The sequence below is a fragment of the Schistocerca cancellata genome, chromosome 8 (assembly GCF_023864275.1).
Source record: "Schistocerca cancellata isolate TAMUIC-IGC-003103 chromosome 8, iqSchCanc2.1, whole genome shotgun sequence".
NCBI classification, from domain to species: domain Eukaryota; kingdom Metazoa; phylum Arthropoda; class Insecta; order Orthoptera; family Acrididae; genus Schistocerca; species Schistocerca cancellata.
Window position 1 is genome coordinate 479,270,194 of NC_064633.1, and position 21,166 is coordinate 479,291,359.

Consider the following 21,166-nt stretch of genomic DNA (forward strand, 5'->3'; position numbering starts at 1 on the left):
CTTCCGCTGCACGTTTCTTCGGGAGAAACGCTGGCGGGTAATTGGAAGAGCTCGAAATCTCAGCAAAGTGCTGACCCAATGAGTTAGAAACTGCGACGGGGTCCACTAATGTATCATGCGCGACAGTGAGCCCAGAGACCGGGGAGAAACTAGGCGCGTCTGAGAACCGTCGAAGCCGACTCCAAACTTCCGAGGAGGGAGTGAAGGTGTTAAATGAGCTAGTAAAGAATTTCCAGCTTGCCTTCTTGCTATCGCGGATAACACGACGGCATCGCGCACGGAACTGCTTATAGCGGATACAGTTGGCCAAAGTAGGATGGTGGCGGAAAACGCGAAGAGCACGTCGCCGCTCACGTATTGCCTCACGGCATGCCTCGTTCCACCAAGGAACTGGGGGGCGCCGGGGCAATTCGGAGGTGCGAGGTATTGAATGTTCCGCAGCTGTAAGAATAACGTCTGTAATATGAGTGACCTCATCGTCGACGCTGGGAAAGCGACGGTCATCGAATGTCGCTAGAGACGAAAAAAGTATCCAATCGGCTTGGGCAAACTTCCAGCGTCGCGGGCGCATACATGGCAGTTGAGGCTGCAGTCTGAGGACACATGGAAAGTGGTCACTCGAGTGTGTGTCATCAAGAGCGAACCATTCGAAGCGCCGAGGTAGCGTAACAGTACCGACCGCAAGGTCCAAATGAGATAAATTTGTCGTGGAGGCAGACAAAAATGTAGGGACCCCAGTGTTGAGGCAAACTAGGTCCACTTGGTGGAAGACGTCTAGCAATAGTGAGCCACATGGACAAGGATGTGGAGATCCCCAAAGCGGGTGGTGGGCATTGAAGTCCCCAACCAGCAAATAGGGGGGTGGAATCTGACCAAGAAGATGAAGGAGATCAGCTCGTGCCATTGGTGTGGACGATGGAATGTATACAGTACAAAGAGAGAGCGTGTATCCAGAAAGGGAAAGACAGACGGCGACTGCTTGGAAGGAAGTGTTTAAGTGGATTGGGTGATAATGGAGAGTATCATTGAGAAGAGTCATGAGTCCTCCATGGGCTGGAGTGCCTTCAACAGAGGGGAGATCATATCGGACGGACTGAAAATGAGGGAGAACAAAGCGGTCATGGGGACGCAGCTTTGTTTCCTGAAGACAGAAGATGACCGGCGAGTAGGATCGTAAGAGGACCGACAATTCATCCCGATTGGCTCGAATGCCGCGGTATTCCAGTGGATAATGGACATAGGGTGAACAGAAAATGAAGGAATGTGACCAAGGTTGCTGTCAACTCAACGACTGATCAGAGCTTGCGACCGATAGCATGGAATGGCATTCAGCCGAAAGCAGAAGATTCTGATCCATAGGTTGTTCAGGAGCAGCTCCTGCCACCAGCGATCGGCCGGTTAATCGGCCGCCAGCAGTGCGCCTCGGCGACACAGAAGACGGCCGAAGGCGATTTCCGCCAGGTGGTGTTGTAGATGGGACACGCCTTGGCGGAGAAGGAGATGAACTGGGTTTCTTTGTAGCCTTCTTGGAATTATGATGTTTAGATGAAGGAGGAACCGATGGTTGTGAAGGTGGGTTACGTAAAAAATCTTCACGAGTATGCTCTTTTTTCGAAGTCTTGGTGTCTGACTTTTGGGCTCGAGATTTAGCAGAACCCGATGAAGGGTGAGCCATAGAGTGGGCAGGCGAAAGTGGTGAGGTTGAACGGGCGATCTTTGCGCTGGCCGATCTGACGACTCAGATGGTAGAGCGCTTGCCCACGAAATTCAAAGGTCCCGAGTTCGAGTCTCGGTCGGGCACACAGTTTTAATCTGCCAGGAAGTTTCATATCAGCGCACACTCCGCTGCAGAGTGAAAATCTCATTCTGGAAACCTCCCCCAGGCTGTGGCTAAGCCATGTCTCCGCAATATCCTTTTTTTCAGGAGTGCTAGTTCTGCAACTTTCGCAGGAGAGCTTCTGTAAAGTTTGGAAAGTAGGAGACGAGATACTGGCAGAAGTAAAGCTGTGAGTACCAGGCGTGAGTCGTGCTTCGGTAGCTCAGATGGTAGAGCGCTTACCTGCGAAAGGCAGAGGTCCCGAGTTCGAGTCTCGGTCGGGCACTCAGTTGTAATCTGCCAGGAAGTTTGTATCAACGATGTTTTGCACTCACTGTTCTTGTAAAAATTCAATGTCTGACCCTCGTATCAGGTACAAACAATAGATTTCTAGTAAAGTTGGAAGCAATACAAGGTGTATTTTCAGATTATATTCAATTAAATCGCCTCTCATCTCCGCCAGTGAAACTTTTACAATACGAGTAAAGGAAGTTTTACTGATTCTTTTTCTAACTACTTAACTATCGAGGTTCATGAAACGTAATTATTATTTTATTGACAGCAAAATTCTTATTCGGATAATCACATGTGTACTGATTTCTTTTTGGAGGTCTCATAGTGATCTTTTTGTCACACTTTTGAACTGATATTCTTTTGTTCTCCGCTTCCAACAACAACGTTTAATATTTCACTCTTGCTTTCGTCTTTAGCGTAGATTTTTCCTGTCTATTTCGTATTTTCAGTCGCGGACAATGTTGTACATTGGAACAAAATGGGTCAAATGGCTTTAAGCACTATGGGGCATAACATCTGATGTCACCAGTCCCCTACACTTAGAACTAAGTAAACCTAACTAAGCTAAGGACATCACACACATCAATGCCCTAGGCAGGATTCGAACCTGCGACCGTAACAGCCGCGTGGTTCCGGACTGAAGCGCCTAGAACCGCTGTGCCACAACGGCCGGATTGTACACTGGAGACTTTTACATCTACCTAACTCTATAATATGAATTTAATAGATTTTCTGATGCAGTTTTTAAATGAGAGTATCCACTTTTTGTGTGCTGTAGAATACAAATGTTGCAAAACGCAGCGTGTTTATGTATTTAGGAATACATGTTCTATTTCAATTTGGTAGTGCTGCAGTCAAGAAAATCTTGTCAGTACTGTATTTAAGAGCGTCTGTGTTACTTTATTACTCTATCACATACCAACAATCTGTAAATAAAATCAAATTAACTAGCATTATTATCAAGAAGCATTTATAAGTTAAATTAATTTTGAAATAGGAGCTGTCGAGTACTAACACGAATTTCCGTTTTCAAGAGGCTAAAATTGTTAAGACATTGAAGAAAGTTGCAAATATTAAGTATTCCAGGTTGGAGAACCTCCTTCCGTTTCTAAGTGCAACATGTGCACGATCGATGAAGTATGGCTTCACATTACACACATTATGTAACTAGTTTTAAAAATATGTATAATTTCACGTACTTCAACATTCTGTAACTGGAGAATTAACAACATCTTCCGAATAGCTTTGATATGGTGTTACACATCACAAAAAAGTATAACTTAAATTATTTACCAATACTGCGCAAAATACAGCGGCGGTCTCTAGTTTGCATTGCTTCCTGTGATTCGAAGATCGGTCACTGGACAACCACCAGCCACGAAACATCAAATGCTATCCTTAAGGTACATCACTCTCCCTTACTGCTGCTTTTCTACCTCGTTATGCATAGGAGCGAATAGAGCTATTGCCCGTGGGGGAAACTGTCCCTAAAAGGCGGGAGATTCAGCAATGATCAGTGGAATGGGGATGTAGAAGGCAATGGGAACCACTGCATTAAAGACACAATGTGTGTCCACAGAACATGTAGATGGTAATTGAAAAAGATCATGATGATCTCTCCTTTGGCAAAAGGTTCCTGCCTAGTCCCCCATTCGGATATCAGGAAGGGGACTGCCAAGGGGGAGGTGACCATGAGAAAAAGATGGAATAAACAACAAAAAGAACGTTCTAAAATCGGGTCGTGGAATGTCAGAAGCTTGAACGTGATAGGAAACCATGAAAATCTGAAAGGGGGAATGCTAATGTTCAATCTAGATGTTCAGTGGAGTAAAATGGAAAAAAGATAAGGACTTCTGTGAGACAAATACAGGGTAATGTCATCAGCAGCAGAAAACGCTATAATGGGAGTAGGATTCGTTATGAATAGTAAGGTAGGACAAAATCAGTTACTATGAACAGTTCAGTACTAGGATTGTTGTTATAATCGACAGCATACCAACATCGACAACAACAGTTCAGGCACACACGCCGACGTTGCAAACAGAAGATGCAGAGATAGAGAAAGTATATGAGAATATTGAAACGGCAATACAATACGTAAAGGAAGATGAAATCTAATAGTCATGGGGAACTGGAATGCAGTTGTAGGGGAAGGAGTAGAAGAAAAGGTTACAGGAGAATAAGGGCTTGGGACAAGAAATGAGAGGGGAGAAAGACTAGTTGAATTATGTAATAAATTTCAGCTAGTAATAGCGAATACTCTGATTACGTCGCGGTCAGGCAGAAATTCCGAAATCAGATATTGGGTTATAAGGAGTATCCAGGAGCAGACATAGACCCAGATCAAAATTTAGTAATGATGTAGGGTACACTGTACTAGTGAAAGAGTGTCAATGCGCAAAGAAACGGGATACGGAAGCACTAAGGAATGAAGAGACACGCTTTAAGTTCTCAGACTATGGATACTGCGATAATAAATAGCTCGTAGGCAGTTCAGTTGAAGGGAAATGGGTATCTAAAAAAGGCAGTCACAGAAGTTTGCAAGAAAAACATAGGTATAGGAAGGTAACTGCAAAGGAACAAATACTTCAGTTGATCGACGAAAGAAGGAAGATCAAAAGTGTCCCGCGAACTTCAGGTATACAGAAATATAGGTCACCTAGGAATGAAATAAATAGGAATCGAAATCGAAAAAGGAGTGATCGTCGGAAAGGATGTTTCAGCATAGAGAAAAGTAGAAACAACCTTCGGTGAAATTAAAAGCAAGGCCGATAACGTTAAGAGTGCAATGTAAAATGAAGAGGAAAGAGCGGATAGTGCATGGAGAGCCTCTGATGGGGAGGTCTGACACCGTGATAGAAGAAGAAACAAGAGGCGATAGGGAAGAGCTAGGGGATCCAGTATTAGAATCAGAATTTAAAAAAAGCTTCCGAAGACTTAAGATCAAATAAGGCAGAAGGGATAAATAACATCCCATCGGAATTTCTAAAATCGTTGGGGAAAGTGGCAAAAAAGCAATTATTCGCGTTGGTGTGTAGAGTACATGAAACTGGCGCTATACTATCAGACTTTCAGAAGAACATCATCCACACGATTGTGAAGATTGCAGGAGCAGATAAGTGCGAGAATTAACGCACAATCGGTTTAACAGCTCATAGTTCCAAGCTGCTGACAACAATGATAAACAGAAGAGTGGAAAAAATTGAGGATCTATTACAGGACGGTCAGTTTGGCGTTAGGAAAGACAAAGCCACCAGAGACTAAGTTCTGACGTTGCAGTTGATAAAGGTAGCAACACCGAAGAAAAATCAATACACGTTCATAGGATTTGTCATGGTGAAAAAAGCGTTCGACAGTGTAAGATGGTGCAAGATGTTCGAAATTCTGAGAAAAATAAGGGTAAGCTATAGCGAAAGATGAGTAATAACAATTTGTACAACAACCAAGAGGAAATAATAAGACCATAAGAGCAAGATCGAAGTGCTCAAATTAAGGAAGATGTAGGACAGGAATGTAATCTTTCGCCCCTACTTTTCAGTCTGTACATTGAAGAATCAATGCCAGAAATAAAATAAAGGTTCAAGAGTGGGATTAAAATTCAAGGTGAAATGATATCAATGATGAGATTCGCTAATGACATTGCTATCCTAACTGAAAGTGAAGAAAAATTACAGGAAATATTGAATGGTATGAAGAAACCAACGAGTGCAAAATATGTAGTGATATAAAATCGAAGAAAGACGAAAGTAACGAGTATCAGAAATGATAACAGTGAAAAACTTATAAATGGTAATAATGAAGTAGACGAATTTAAGGAATTTTGTTATCTATGCAGCAAAGTGGACATAAGAAGCAGAGAAGAACATCAAAAGCTGACTAGCACTAGCAAAAAGAGTATTCGTGGCCAAGACAAGCCTACTAGTATCATACATAGGTCTTAATTTTCGAAAGAATAGCATAGTACTGTAGTGAAACATAAAAACGGAACAGAAGAGAATCGAACCACATGAGATGTAATGCGACAGAAGAATGTTGAAAACTGGGACGACTGACAAGGTAAGGAATAAGGAGGTTCTCCCCAGAATTGATGAGGGAAAGAATATGTGAAAAACACTGACAAGAGAAGGGACAGGATGACTGACGTCAGAGAATGACTTCCGCGGTTGTAGTGGGAGCTGTATAGGGTAAAAACTGTAGAGGGAAACAGAAATTGAAATACATTCAGCAAACAATCGAGGCTACTCTGAGATGCTATTCTGAGATGAAAAGTTGGCACAGGAGAGGCTGCATCACACCAGTCATAAGCTTGATGACGCAAAAAAAAAGAAGAAAGTGCACACATGACAATTACGTTAGAGACAGCAGCTTTGTTGGTAATAGACTTTAAAGCCCGCCACAAGGAATGTAACAATTGGCGTGTCACGTCATTGATAGATCGTTACACTGTATTTGGCGCTGCTTGGTCAAGACGTGCGTTGTCGAAACATTTGACAGGAGCCAGGTCACAAGCGCGGCGCATGTCCAAGTATTCCCCTAGGTCGTGCGGACTCTGGGCTTGTCACATGCCTCTGTGTTAAGAGTATTGAGCCGTGGCGGCTCTAGCTTGACGATAAGGCATTTCACTGGTGCGACTAACTACTGAGGTTGCCGATCGATTCGATCTTGTGCCGCGAGCTAAGGTCTTTGGTCGAGATGTGCGTGTAGTTGGTCTGTCAGGGACTGTAGGGTCAGACAGTTGAGCAGCACATGGCTGTCAAGTTGGGGGACTCCGGTCGTCCCACGCGGGTCTCGAGAAGAGACGTAGGGTTAAATCAGTCGGGTGCAAGCCTGGCTGTCTCGCCTAAGAATTTGCAGTGGCGTGTGAGACGAATACAGGCAGATGTCGCGTGCAGCCTGGTCAGGAAGTTTTCCGATTACACTGCAAACTTGGGGTTTACGGCACCTCGACTATCGCGTGTATGGGTTGGAGGCAATAATGCTCTTTGAGTCACAGTTCCTTCGCACCAGAGTGGAGTTGTTTTCTTGTTTTGAGTACTTGATATTGTAAGGCCGCGTCTGTGTTATACAGAATTGGACCTATTACATTAACGTGCCTACGAGTGATTGAGTGCATGGCCATTCGGTCAGTGTTATTAATTGTAATTTGTGTTCTGGGCCATACGTCGTGGAAGTGTAAGAGTGTTACCTGTCATTGGTTCAGTGAATGGAAGTAATTGTAAAATGATCTGTGTGGGAGGCAAGGTGGGACATACTCGTATATATGTTTGTGTCATTGCATCAGCAGGCGCTGATATGGTCATTTGTGAATGCTAGTAATTTTAAGGAGTGTTAAATTTAATCTTAATGTTTGGTTGGAATTTATGGGTGGGTATTTATGTTTAAATTTTGTACCTTGCCAGTTGGTCTGCTTAAGGGACTGAATTTTATTGCTAGAGGGATTTTTCTTATTAAGCGGCTTCTTGCTAAGTGGCTTTCCAACAGCTACAGTCAGTGGTGTGTTTTTTATCATTCCCGTGTTTGGATGAATGTTGTCTGATTCTGTAACAGTTACCTAATATTGAAATTTGTTTGTACATTTAACAGCTGTTATTGTAATTTATTTGGGTGATAAAATTGTTTGTTGAACCTGCTTGGAGCCACGCCCAGTTGATGTGACTTTTCTTGTTTTTGGGAACTCTGTACTTCCGATTTTCAAATCTTGCTCTTAATCGTAAAATTTTTAAAGTTGTTTCTTTAAAAATGATCTGAGCCTTTTCATGTTTTGATGACAATTCTGATTCTATTAATAAGTTTTTAAATCGTGATGTTAATGTTGTTGATAGCTAATTCAGTGTGTTACATGGAAAAATAAATGACAAAATATGTGGGTCCACCTTCCATGTTTTCCCTTAAAGCCACCTCAAACCTAATTGTGAGGTATCAGGTACAATGTAATCCCTCGATTTGAAGAGTACACCAAGCCCAAACACCCATATGCAATACCATGTTTCGGAGATGCATCAGTGTGAAAAATCACTGATTGTAAAATTGGTTAAATGGACCACAGTACAGCAAACCATTCACCATTTCAACGCTGAATAGGGTAGCTTTCTATAGGTTGCAGAAGCCAAGGCAATGCATGTTTAGCTCTGCTCTCACACCTAACAGGCAACAGAAAATGACATGGTGGCAGGAATAAGGCCAATATATTCTCGAAGCACGGAAACCGTCGCCTCGCTAAACGAGTCTTGGTACACATTAGTAGATGGTGATAGCAGAATGCAAATATGCCGCAAGCTGCGTGAGGTTTTTCATCCCAGTTACCAATATAGCATGGGCTGGAGGCATTAACTTGAGGGAGATGTGTATGTATACTGTAGTCTATCACTGGATAGTGATACTGTAACCAATTGCCAACTGCACGAGTTCCCGGCGGGTGTCCAGCACCTTCAGCACTTCAATGCACCAGCTTATCCCTCTCAAAAAATGATCAAAGTATTGTGAACAGCATTCCTATGATGCAGCCACTCTTTGGACCACCAGATAGCTGATCTCAGTCTTGGTTAGTATCTAGCTCGGCTGCAAATGGGTTCTCCTTGGTCTGAGTCTCGAGTTTTGGGAACGGTTAAGTAGTCATTTATTAGGGTGGCTGTCCGTCTTCTGTAACGTCCTGTCCGTTGCCTCCATCATAAGGATGCTACTAAAGTCTGATTAAAATTACTTGTTGGTTGACACTTCACAAGTAGGAGCAGGTTTCCTCCAGTCAGAGCACTCAATCTCATGCACGAACTGTTCGCCATTGCCAGACTGCCACAACATGTCGTTAGTTCACTCCCATTGTGCAACGTGCGAAAATGCTTTGAGAGGATGGCGAAAAATTTGGGCATTTCTTACTGATTACTAAAGAATTTGTGCAAACTGCATTCGTGGTTAATGTTGGTGAAATGATCATACTTCGTACTGGTAAAGAAAAGTATGAGAAGGATAGAAGTGTAGCAGGAACCTGTTGTCTTCATACATTGGGCAAAAAGAGAAATCTGTATCCTTTAGTAAAAGACCCCATTCGGCGCCACATATACAATTCTCACAGACATCAGCCTACATTAGATAAGATTCATATGACATTACGTGGGACAGAACTTTTTGAAGGCAGCTAATCGTCGTTTTCGGCTGGTTCTGCAGACTCTCGGTTTTAAATACAGAACTATTTCAGGCTGTAAAATGGTGATACAACTAGCAGACATAGCCACATGGCGATACAGATTTTTTGCATGAAATCCTAGACATTAATTTCGAGAGCATTGTTTGGATTGACGAAACATGTATGAAAGCTGGTCTTTCTGTTACGAAAGGTTGGACTGATGACAAAGGAGAAAGTACACCATCCCCTTCGGCAAAGATGGAAAAATTATTCTTTTGCATGCTGGTACTTACCATGGCTTTAGTCTCAAAGAAAACGTCAGAGTACGACGAAGAAATGATTTATCAAACATTTTTAAATTGCTTCGAAAATACTTACCAAGTTTAGAAACTCCATCAGTAATTATTCTTGACAGTGCTCCATACCACTCAATTTTAAAAGCTAAGGCTCCAGCCCTGTCCTCTCCAAAGCAATACATTATTCATGGCTTATAACAATATGTAGATACTGTAAATGCTAAAGTGAAACAAGTAGAATTATTAGAAATCTTGTCACTGCATAAGCTACATCTTTCATAACAGTTCAGTCTGTACTGCCTTCTCACTACAGAGCACAGAACTCTGATGATGGCTATTACTGAAGAGTAAAATGGACAGGAGGGAGCTTTATTCCCAGTGGCAGACCTCCTCCCCCCCCCCACCACTCCCATTCCCATCCTCTGACCTTGACTTGCGTCGCCAATGACAGTGCATAATTACATCAGCTGTTATATGAAACCGAGAAAAAGTGCTGATGACAGCAATTTGGGCCAGAACATAGAGTGGCCCTCTACTAGCGTCATATGTTGGTATAGTAGAAAACAGCTAAGCTACGTTTCGTTGAAGTAAGGCTATCATTTCATTAGCTATTGGAGTGTGTAAAAACGATAACTGAGAGAAATTAATATGCAAAATCTGTAGATATTTATGTGTCAAAATCCCTATAGGTCAATGCCGATGAGTATTTCACTTATGGTGGTGTAAGTCGAGTGTTGTTCGATCGAAGTACAACACAAAAAAGCCGCCGAAAGCGATCCACATACCCAGTTAAGAAAATTGTAGATTAGAATAAAATGGAATATTAAGACGACCCAGTTAACAAAATTATAGATTATGGAGTAAAGTGGAATATTCCGATGGTGTGGCAATGGAAATCATTATACTCGTGTCCTCTGCCCAGATGGATTTCTGCAGGCACACTAAGCGGTTTACGTTACATGTTACTCTGTTGTTTAGCCACAGTTTAGTCTGCACCTTGTCCCCATGACGCAATGTATGAGGTACCTTTAAGATTGACGTTTGAGTATTTAAATTCAACGTTGGCGTTAATTCAGCGTTTTGAAATTGTAAAGTGATTTTTAAAACATTACATATGTTACATCTAATGACATGTGCATAAATTTGCAACTTTTCCTTAATACCAAGTTATTGATGTTTCCCATTTCACTAACTTCATATATGCAGTCCAAAAACATGACGTTGCAAATTTAACCCCCACTTGTAGTATTCGCGATTACAGCTTTTTTTCTGTATTCTTTTATTCCTAAAGTCGATCCGCCACAGATTACTCGCTATTTTATATTATTTATTCTATGGGCATCAGAGGTATATGATATTTTACCTTCATCATACCTCGTTCCGTTTGTCTTGGTATACCGCAACAGGGATCCTCTTGTAATGTAATTTAAGTCAAACTCATTGTATAAACTGTTTATTCCCAAAATAAATAGTTGCGCAAAGGATAATGCTCCCTATGACGGTGGCATACCATGATAATCAGACCAAAAAGGGGGGAGGGGGAGTTTTTGACTTATGCCGACATTTATCTAACTTTCCGTACACCTGCTCCTATCTGAAATCTTACCTTCTTTCTTAATATTTTTTTAATTTATCTGTTATTCTTTCTTCACTTGTATTGGTGGACATGAGAGGTTGCACGTTTGTCTATTGCGAAAACTACTATTGTGAATTCAAAGATTTGACACTGATTGATTAAACATTTTTCTCATTCACGAAAATAGTTATACTCAACTTTTTACACAAATATCCAACATAAACCACCTTGTTAATTCCCAATCGGGACTTTAATTGGTTTCCTAAACTAAATTTACTTGGGCCGTACTGTTGATACCACACTGTTAGTATGAGGTAGATAGGAACGGCAGCAAAATAAAAATTCTGCCATCATTTGTCAACATTATCATCCAGAGCACTCTTTTCTTTAAGCACTATCCTTTAAACATTACTAAGTGAGAGGCCAAGCAAATGAGACTACCAGATGCTTGCACTGTAGCGTCTCATAACAGTGCCTTACAATTTCTTTCAAAAAATGATGGAAGTTAATTCATGTTTATTTAAATGCCATACTGAAAAATATCTGTTGTGACTTATGATCAGTAGGATGTACCACACAACCTACCACATTTGGAACTCATAACTAACCCGCAACTTAAATCAAAAAAATAATTAAATATAATCAGCATTTGTATTTCCCTCGTAATGCTTATAACTGTACGGTAGCGGTTAACTAAGCTACCATAGAGTTGGAGTAATTTGCGTCTATCTGACTACAAATACAGCCACTAAAGCAAGCCATAATTTATGAAAAAAAATCACAAATGAACAAAAAATTATCACTTTGTATCAAATATGATTCCTATTGCTACTTATTCTGGCAAGATCTAAGCTTTTATTCTCCCCACTACGTTAGCCAAAACACACGTGGCCAAAATCTATCACAAAGAGAACCTACCTAAAAACACATAAAAAGTTCAAAATCAATTTCATTACGTATGCACTTCCTGACACACATTGCACAACAGCAACAAGCATTTTAATGCGCACCAACTACAGTGAACCATGTCTACTGCAATTGGCGCAGAATTACGAATCCTCGTCCCGAAAAGATAACTAGGTCTAAATTCAAATGAAATTTCTTCAAAATTATTCCAAGTGACTCTGAACTCAGCTGAACACATAATATAGCGAGTAACTCAGCTATATCCCAATAATATAGAAGTTCAATATTTCACAAAGAAAATATCTTTAATTTTGATAAACAAATCCACATAGCCATTTGTAGGGAAGAAACATTTCACTCCCACTTTTACTTATTGAACATTTAGCTTAACTTTAACCACACACATGCCAGGCTGAGGGCCTGCACGACATTAAGTTACCAAGCCCTAACAAGCTAAAAGATCAAAATTATGAAAATTACATCATCTTCTGATATTTCCCTGTCAACGGTGACTTTAATAAACATGGTTCTACCCTTACCGACGGTGATGAAACGAGGTCCGTCGTGGAGACTACACACGTCAGCTTCCCGCCATCGAGTGACGAGCAAGACCACCTGGCCACAAACTACCCTCCCTTCAAACACTGAGGGCAGAGGATAGTCCACATTGGCCGACCGATACAACTCCCTCTAGACTATCGATACAGCCCGAAGCCTCTGCTAGCCTCTTTGCTCAGCGTTACCGTCTGCTCTGTTTTCGTAAACCACCACCTTCTGCATAGCTTTGGTTAGTGGCCGGCTAGTTGTCTGTACACATATTTTCATTCATTCATACATCTGCTAGGAAGGGGAGGACAGAACGAGGGAAGTGTGACACACGAGATGAAATAGACATGCAGAAATTTCGTCATTCTACTGCTCGTGATGTAATGAAGTATTGCTTTGTAGCTTGCCATTATGCTACTGAAATTATTATCACAAAAAGTGCTTGCAAATAATTAAGGGAACATACTACCAGTACTGCTTTAACGATACTAACAAGGGAACCTCCCCATCGCACCCCCCTCAGATTTAGTTATAAGTTGGCACAGTGGATAGGCCTTGAGAAACTGAACACAGATTAATCGAGAAAACAGGAAGAAGTTGTGTGGAACTATGAAAAAAATAAGCAAAATATACAAACTGAGTAGTCCATGCGCAAGATAGGCAACATCAAGGACAGTGTGAGCTTAGATGCGCCGTCGTCCCGTGGTTAGCGTGAGCAGCTACAGAACGAGTGAAAAGTTTACTTTTTCATTTTCAGACAATTATTATCTGTCCGTCCGTCCGTCCGATAGATTTGACGGTACACACGGAAAATTTTGAAAACGTTAAAAACATATGTTTTGACAGAGCACAGGGATAACTGTGCGACTGTGAAACTGTTGTATTCATTTATTGCAGTTTATGTGACAAACTCTTATGCTTTCATCACTTTTTGGGAGTGTTTATCACATCCACAAGAAAACCTAAATCGGGCAAGGTAGAAGAATTTTTTTACCCATTCGCCAAGTGTACAAGTTAGGTGGGTCGACATCATATTCCTGTTATGTGACGCACATGCCGTCACCAGTGTCGTATAGAGTATATCAGACGTGTTTTCCTGTGGAGGAATCAGTTGACCTATGACCTTGCGATCAAATGTTTTCGGTTCCCATTGGAGAGGCACGTCCTTTCGTCTACTAATCGCACGGTTTTGCGGTGCGGTCGCAAAACACAGACACTAAACTTATTACAGTGAACAGAGACGTCAATGAACGAACGGACAGATCACGACTTTGCGAAAATAAAGAAAGTAAACTTTTCACTCGAAGGAAGACTTGAACCAAGGACCTCTCGTTCCGCAGCTGCTCACGCTAACCACGGGACCACGGCGCTCCTGAGCTCACACTATCCTTGATGTTGCTTATCTTGCGCATGGACTACTCAGTTTGTATATTTTGCTTATTTTTTCATAGTTCCACACAACGTCTTCCTGTTTTCTCGATTGATCTGTGTTCAGTTTTTCAAGGCCTATCCACTGTGCCAACTTATAACTAAATCTGAGGGGGGTGCGATGGCGAGGTTCCCTTGTAAGCACATTAGTCGAGAAATCAGCCAGACCCAGAATACATCAAGATAACATCGTGTAACTTCACCTCTAGAGTTGATAATAGCCTCTGTTTCGCTAGGAAAGAGAGTCTACAAGTTTCTTCCTGTATGACATGTCCAACAACTCATTGACGATCATATCTAGGTGATCGTTACGTATGGTGATACGTTGCTGACTTCTCCTGCAGTGAAAACAAAGATTACCACTTATGTCGCAAGAAAGGAGATAATACTTTTCTTCGAAGAGTATTTTGGGTAACTGAAGTACACATAACTATCGCGTTTGTTTTATCGTAAAGCAAATCGGAAGTGATTCCGATATGATCTGTGAGTATATATAGGAAACACAAATGTGTTCGGTCAGACGCAAACATGCATTCCGTCACGCTGTTGCTGTTGGCTGTGGTCTTGTACACAGGGGCAGCGGTTGTCCCGCGCCGTTCCACGGTTCAAGAGGTACGCTTATCAACAACGAAAGGAGTAGAGCTAAACTTTAACGTTCCTTAGACATAAATTTGGGAGACATGTAGGCCTTGTTGAATCTCCATGGAACAGTCGCATTATTTAGAATGAGATTTTCACTCTGCAGCGGAGTGTGCGCTGATAAGAAACTTCCTGGCAGATTAAAACTATGTGCCGGACCGAGACTCGAACTCGGGACCTTTGTCTTTCGCGGGCAAGTGCTCTACCAACTTTTTTTTTTTAATCTCATTTTTTTCGCTTTTTCTCGTTGCGTGTGCTCGGGGCGGACGTCGTAAGACATCCGTTTAAGTTCGTTGTTGATCGATTAACTCAGTTTCTATATTACAGAGAGCAACTAACCATCTGACCGAACACGCTGAGTTACCGTGCCGGCAAACCAACTGAGCTACCCGAGCACGACTCACGCCCCGTCCTCACAGCTGTACTTCTGCCAGTACCTCGTCTCCTACCTTCCATCTCCTGTGGGAGAGCTTTTGTAAAGTTTGGAAGACAGGAGACGAGGTACCGGCAGAAGTAAAGCTGTGAGGACGGGGCGTGAGACGTGCTCGGGTAGCTCAGTTGGTAGAGCACTTGCCCGCGAAAGGCAAAGGTCCCGCGTTCGAGTCTCGTTCCGGCACACAGTTTTCATCTGCCAGGAAGTTTCAGTGTCGCATTATTTGTCTGAAAATGTCTCGGGATCCAAACCAAATCCTAAAAGAGGACAGGCAAAATGGGATGTGACAAGCACTTTTTCAGAAATGTCGAGTCTAGTTTCTTCAGCGAGGTGTGGTCGTTCTCAGTTGCTGAACAGCGCCTACAAGGTGTTTCAGGAGGAACAGAAGATATTTTAGGATGTAGTACTATAGATTAATTTCAATAAAACATACCATGGAACAAGTGTACACTTTTGGTTGATTACAGAGATATGCAACTGACTACCGAGGTACGCTTTCATTTCGCGTGTTGGTACTCTAGTTGATTTGGAATATTTACATCTACATGACTACCCTGCAATTCACACTTAAGTGCCTGGCAGAGGGTTCACTGAACCACTTTGAAATATTTCTCTAGCGTTTCTCCAACAGCGCGCAGGAAAAACCAATACTTCAGTATTTCCGTGCGAGCTCTGATGTCTTTTATTTCATTATGATGACCATTTCTTCCTATGTGCGTGTGTGTCAACGAAATAATTTCGCATTTGGAGGAGAACGTTAGAGACTGAAATTTCGTGGAAAGATCCTGCTGCAACGATAAACGCCTTTGTTTTAATGTTTGCCACCGCAACTCATGTGTCGTATCCGTGACACTCTTATCCCTACGTCGCGATAATACAAAACGAGCTGCCTTTATTTGAACTTTTTCGATGTCCTCTGTCAGTCATATCTGGTAAGGATCCAAAACTGCACAGCAATACTCTAGCAGAGGACGGGCAAGCGTAGTGTAGGCAGTCTCTTATATCATTTTCTAAGTGTTCTGGCAGCAAAACGCAGTCTTTGGTTTGCCTTCCCCACAATATTTTCTATTATATAGTTGAGTTGACAGCCCTTACGGTTGTGTGATTTCTCATTATGCCTTCCTTACAGTAATCATCTGGTGACCCTACACTTTTCATTATTTAGGATCGATTGACACTTTTCGCAACACACAGATGTCTTGTCTAAATCATTTTATAATTGGTTTTGATCTTCTGCTGACATTACTCACAGATCATATCAGAATCACTTCCGATTTGCTTTACGATAAAACAAACGCGATAGTTAGGTGTACTTCAGTTACCCAAAATACTCTTCGAAGAAAAGTATTATCTCCTTTCTTGCGACATAAGTAGTAATCTTTGTTTTCACTGCAAACAGTCTAACATGGCTGCTCAAATCATCTCCTACCTGTAAGTCGTTTATATAGATTAGGAACAGTAGAGGGCGTATAACAATTCCTCGGAGAACACGAGATATCAGTTCTGTTTTACGCATGACTTTTCACCAATTACTACGAACTGTGGCCTTCCCGACAGGAAATCACAAATCCAGTCACACAGCTGAGACGGTACTCCAGAGGCATGCAACTTGATTAGAAGCTTTTTAGAAACTTAGTAATATGGAATGAATTTGAGAGCCTCTGTCAACTGTCTCATTTCTTGAGAATAAAGAGTAGGGTGTGTTCCACAAGAGTGATATTTTCTACATCCGTGCTGGATGCGTGTCAACAAATCGTTTTCGTCGACGTAATTCATAATGTTCGAAAACAGTATATTTTCAAAATCGTAGTGCAAATTGACATCAGTGATATGGATCTATAATTCATCGCATTACTCCTGTTTCATTTCGTGCGTATTAGTGTGACGTGTGCAACTTTCCAGTGTTTAGGTCCTGACGTCCCGTCGAGCTAGCAGTTGAATATGATTGTTAAGGGGACATTGTACGTGAAATTCGTTGAAATTTGACATTTTCTGTTTTCTATATCATAACGTACTTTGGAGTTTCCTGACATTTTGGTGTATAATACATTACAATCATACAATTGTGAGACCTTCAAATAATATTTTGAATGTTGACGTGTGACTCAAATTTCGCGGCTACGCATATACCGCCACAGTTGAGCAGTCATATCTTGGGAACTACACAGTCTCGAAGGCTGTGAATTGCTCTGTTTTATGACTACTGCTACGTTTCAGAAGTTGGCATTAGAAGTAAACAAATAAGTCCTTTGTTTCTGATGCTAGTATTGCCGAAACTGGTAGCTACAAAACAAATAAAATCATAAGGACGGCTGTAGGCATTTCATTTTCTCACAAAAGGCAAGAAATGGATTATTAAATCGTTATACTGGCAGATAATTTAGAGGAGATGAAAAGAGCTGTGTGGAGCGCTTTCTTTCATCGAATATCAAGCGATGAAAAGCCCTGTCATGCTTTGTGCCTACCTCCACCAAACACTTGGTGTAAATATAGGCAAGCTGAATTTTCTGGCACTGTGCATGAATTTACACATAAATATTCTCTTCCTTTGGCAGTAATGGAGGCAATTACACCTACTTACAGAGATTTGGCAAATCCTCAGCTACTAAAGAAGTGTTTACATGGGAAGATCCAGAATGTGAATGAGTCCTTCAATAATATTGTGTGGAGCCGTGTGACTGAAAATGTATTTGTTGGCCTTATGACTCTAAAGTTAGCTGTGTCTGATGCTGTACTAACTTTTAGCGGTGGGAACTATGAAAGACTTAAGGTTATAGAGAAGTTAGGGGTAAGATTTAGACAGAACACAGCTAAAGGACTGCAGGAACTGGATGAGCTTCGTGTACGTGAAGCAGAGTTAGCTTCTCAGCAAATGACAAAAGAAGCACGAAGGAAAAGGTGGAGGCAAGCACTGGTCTGTTGTGACACTGGAGAAGACACAGACTATGGTCCAGGGCAAACTCTAGTGCATAAAAGACGCAGAAATGTAAGTCTGAATAAGAATTTATAATAAAAAAAGTTTTGAACCTCATTATCTCCGAACTACATTTTTTGCAATAAATGAACCGTTTTCTAAAAAAGTACTGGATATGAAATTTTCACAGCATACCAAGTGTGAGATTCAACACATACGGCACTAGAATAATTAAAATGTCCTGAGTTGATTTGTTTTTTGATCATTTATTGACAAAACTCCGTCAAAAAATTGAGTTTATGAAAAGAAAAGGATAACATGCCCCACAATACAATGTTAGTAATACTTCTAGTTCACTGTATCTAGAAAGGTGCATTCAATAATTATGAAAAACTGTAAGTTGGTGTCTTAAAAAGTTTCCAAGATAATGGGTCACAAAATTCGATAATTTAACATTGGCGGCGTAGGACATACAGTGTCCTCTTAAGTACAGAGCTATTGTATCAGCAATATCTGAAAGGAATCTAATCAGTATACAGCCTGGACCGGAGGACTTGCCTTTATTGAGTTATTTAAGCTGACTTGTTACACCAAGGATATGTACTTCCAGGTTACTCTTTTTGGCATCAGTTCTTGATTCTGATTCTGGAATATTTACTTCACCTTCTTTGGTGAAGAAATTTTGGAAAACTGTATTTAGTAACTCTGCTTTAGTGTCACTGTTGTTGTTGTTGTGGTCTTCAGTCCTGAGACTGGTTTGATGCAGCTCTCCATGCTACTCTATCCTGTGCAAGCTTCTTCATCTCCCAGTACCTACTGCAACCTACATCCTTCTGAATCTGCTTAGTGTATTCATCTCTTGGTCTCCCCCTACGATTTTTACCCTCCACGCTGCCCTCAAATACTAAATTGGTGATCCCTTGATGCCTCAGAACATGTCCTACCAAACGATCCCTTCTTCTGGTCAAGTTGTGCCACAAACTCCTCCCCAATCCTATTCAGTACTTCCACATTAGTTATGTGATCTACCCATCTAATCGGTCACTGTTATCGGTGTCATTACCTTCGTATCGCGCAGTGAAGGTGTTGACTGTGTCTTGCCACTTGCGTGCTTCACATGCGACCAGAAGGTCTTTGGATTTTCTAATAGACTGAGACAGAGTTTCGTTGAGGAAACTATTAAAAGCACCTCTCATTGAACTTCGCTCTAAATGTCGATCTTTTGTAGAACTTCGCCAGTCTTGGGGCTTTTGCGGTCTTTTAAATTTGGCACACTTTTTTGTTGCTTCTATAATAGTGTTCTGACCTGTTTTGTGTACCTGTTATGAATTCATTTGGGATAAATCTCTCCATTGCTATCGATTGTAATTTTGTTTTGAATTTTAAGCTGTGAAGTTGTTCTCATGTTTAAATAATTGAATTTTTCAAGTGTGATTGTGATCTACTGTCCAGTTCTACTGTATCGACTGTTTAAGCACATTTACAATTGCTAAGAATGCTGATATGGTAACTGTCTACGGTTTTTGTAATGGGTATACTGTTACTGCTTGTAGAGAAAACAGATACGATTTTCCAACAGCAGAATACCAGATTCTAGAGTGTTTACTCCAGTTTTCGCCAGCCTACATAAAACTAGTACGGTGCGTAGCAGTCGTATTTCATGTGAACGGACATATTAACAATGTGGGATGAAGTAGCAGATATTATTCAGCTGTTACTTTTCAACAATCACTCGCAGAATTTTAACATACAAAAATATTGTGGATATAACGTACGCACAGCCTCTATCCTTACCATATGTAGTGGATTCAGGAATTTCTATTAGGAGATAAAGGTAGATGATTGGAGCTTTGCCGTTGGCTTATTTTAAATCGCCATGTAATCTCATTCGTACTATTTGTACTTTTGACAGTCTATCGCTTGCAACTCACATCGTTGGTGAGACGAAAACCCACATGCCTTTGTGGAGACGTATTTTGAGGAGCGCTACTCTATAAATGTGTGGTGAAGTATTACAGTCAGTCAGTTGATCGGACCCTTCGTCTTACTGGCTCGTCATACAGTAATGCCGTGTGTGAGCTTGTTTGATCTACATCAACTGCACCTATTGGGAGGCGGATCGCTCTTTCCAATCCAAATGCTTAATAAAGTTATCCATCGAAGTTAAATTTAACGCAGTTTTATTAGTAAGGTGATGCTAATATTAAATCCCAACTGCCGACATTTCCACAACTATTATACTGATTAATTTCATCTGAGGGATTTACTAATTACGAAATGAAACACATGATCCAAGTAAATCCCAGTTTTGTTACACGTTATTATGTGTACACAGGATAATTGAAAACATTAAACTTTCGTTACACACTTCAAGAACATTCAACTCATACATGAAATCGACTGCAGAAAAAGTGCACTAAGGGTCTGGAAAGAGAATGTATGACTTGCTTAACCACTTCCTATCAGATTCATTAAGCGTAAAGAACTTGCGTGAATACGGTAATTGCATGATCGAGAGAAAGAAGGAGATCTTCTTGAGCGCTATGCCCATGGATCGGTCGTGGTGAGCCTGCGTGAATTTGAGTCTAACGTATCCCTAACTTTATTGTTATCTAAGCAGTAGTCATCAGGGAAGAAATAGGGATCCATTCTACTAGTATCAAACATAGGCCTTAATTTGAGGAAGAAATTCTTGAGTACGTACGTCAGGAGGACAGCGTTGTTTGGTACTGAAACACGGACTGTGGGAAAACCGGAAGAAAAGAGAATCTAAGCAGTTGAGATGTGGTTCTGCAGAAGAATGTTGAAAATTAGGTGGACTGGTAAGGTAAGGAACGATGAGATTATCCGCAGAATCGGCGGGGAAAGGAAATAGGGAAAACACTGCCAAGAAGAAGGATAATAGGACACTTGTTAAGACATCAGGGCGTAACTTCTATAATACTAGAGGGAACTATAGAGGGTAAAAACTATAGAGCAAGACAGAGATCGGGATAAATAATGGCGCGAAAAAAGAAAGAAAAAGCTGCTGAACCATATCTATGACAGACGAGATGACGTGTAGGGGAAGGCCAAGAGATTTTCGACTGCTACCAATCTAGCTGCAGATATTTCCGTCATCTCTCTCCGTATCTTAAGGCCAAGACCCTCTGTGTTGCCTGCTTATGAAGTGATGCGAAGAGAAGCCTGCAAAAGCTC

General features: G+C 41.3%; 1 protein-coding gene across 1 annotated transcript in view; it reads left to right on the forward strand.

Annotated features, from left to right (window-relative positions):
• Nucleotides 1-14,510: 14,510 nt before the first annotated feature.
• Nucleotides 14,511-21,166, forward strand: part of LOC126095642 (acetylcholinesterase-like) — an 83,029-nt gene continuing 76,373 nt past the window's right edge. Inside the window, exon 1 of the mRNA XM_049910404.1 lies at nucleotides 14,511-14,594. Coding sequence (XP_049766361.1) covers nucleotides 14,511-14,594 — 84 coding nt within the window. The remainder of the gene's footprint in view (nucleotides 14,595-21,166) is intronic.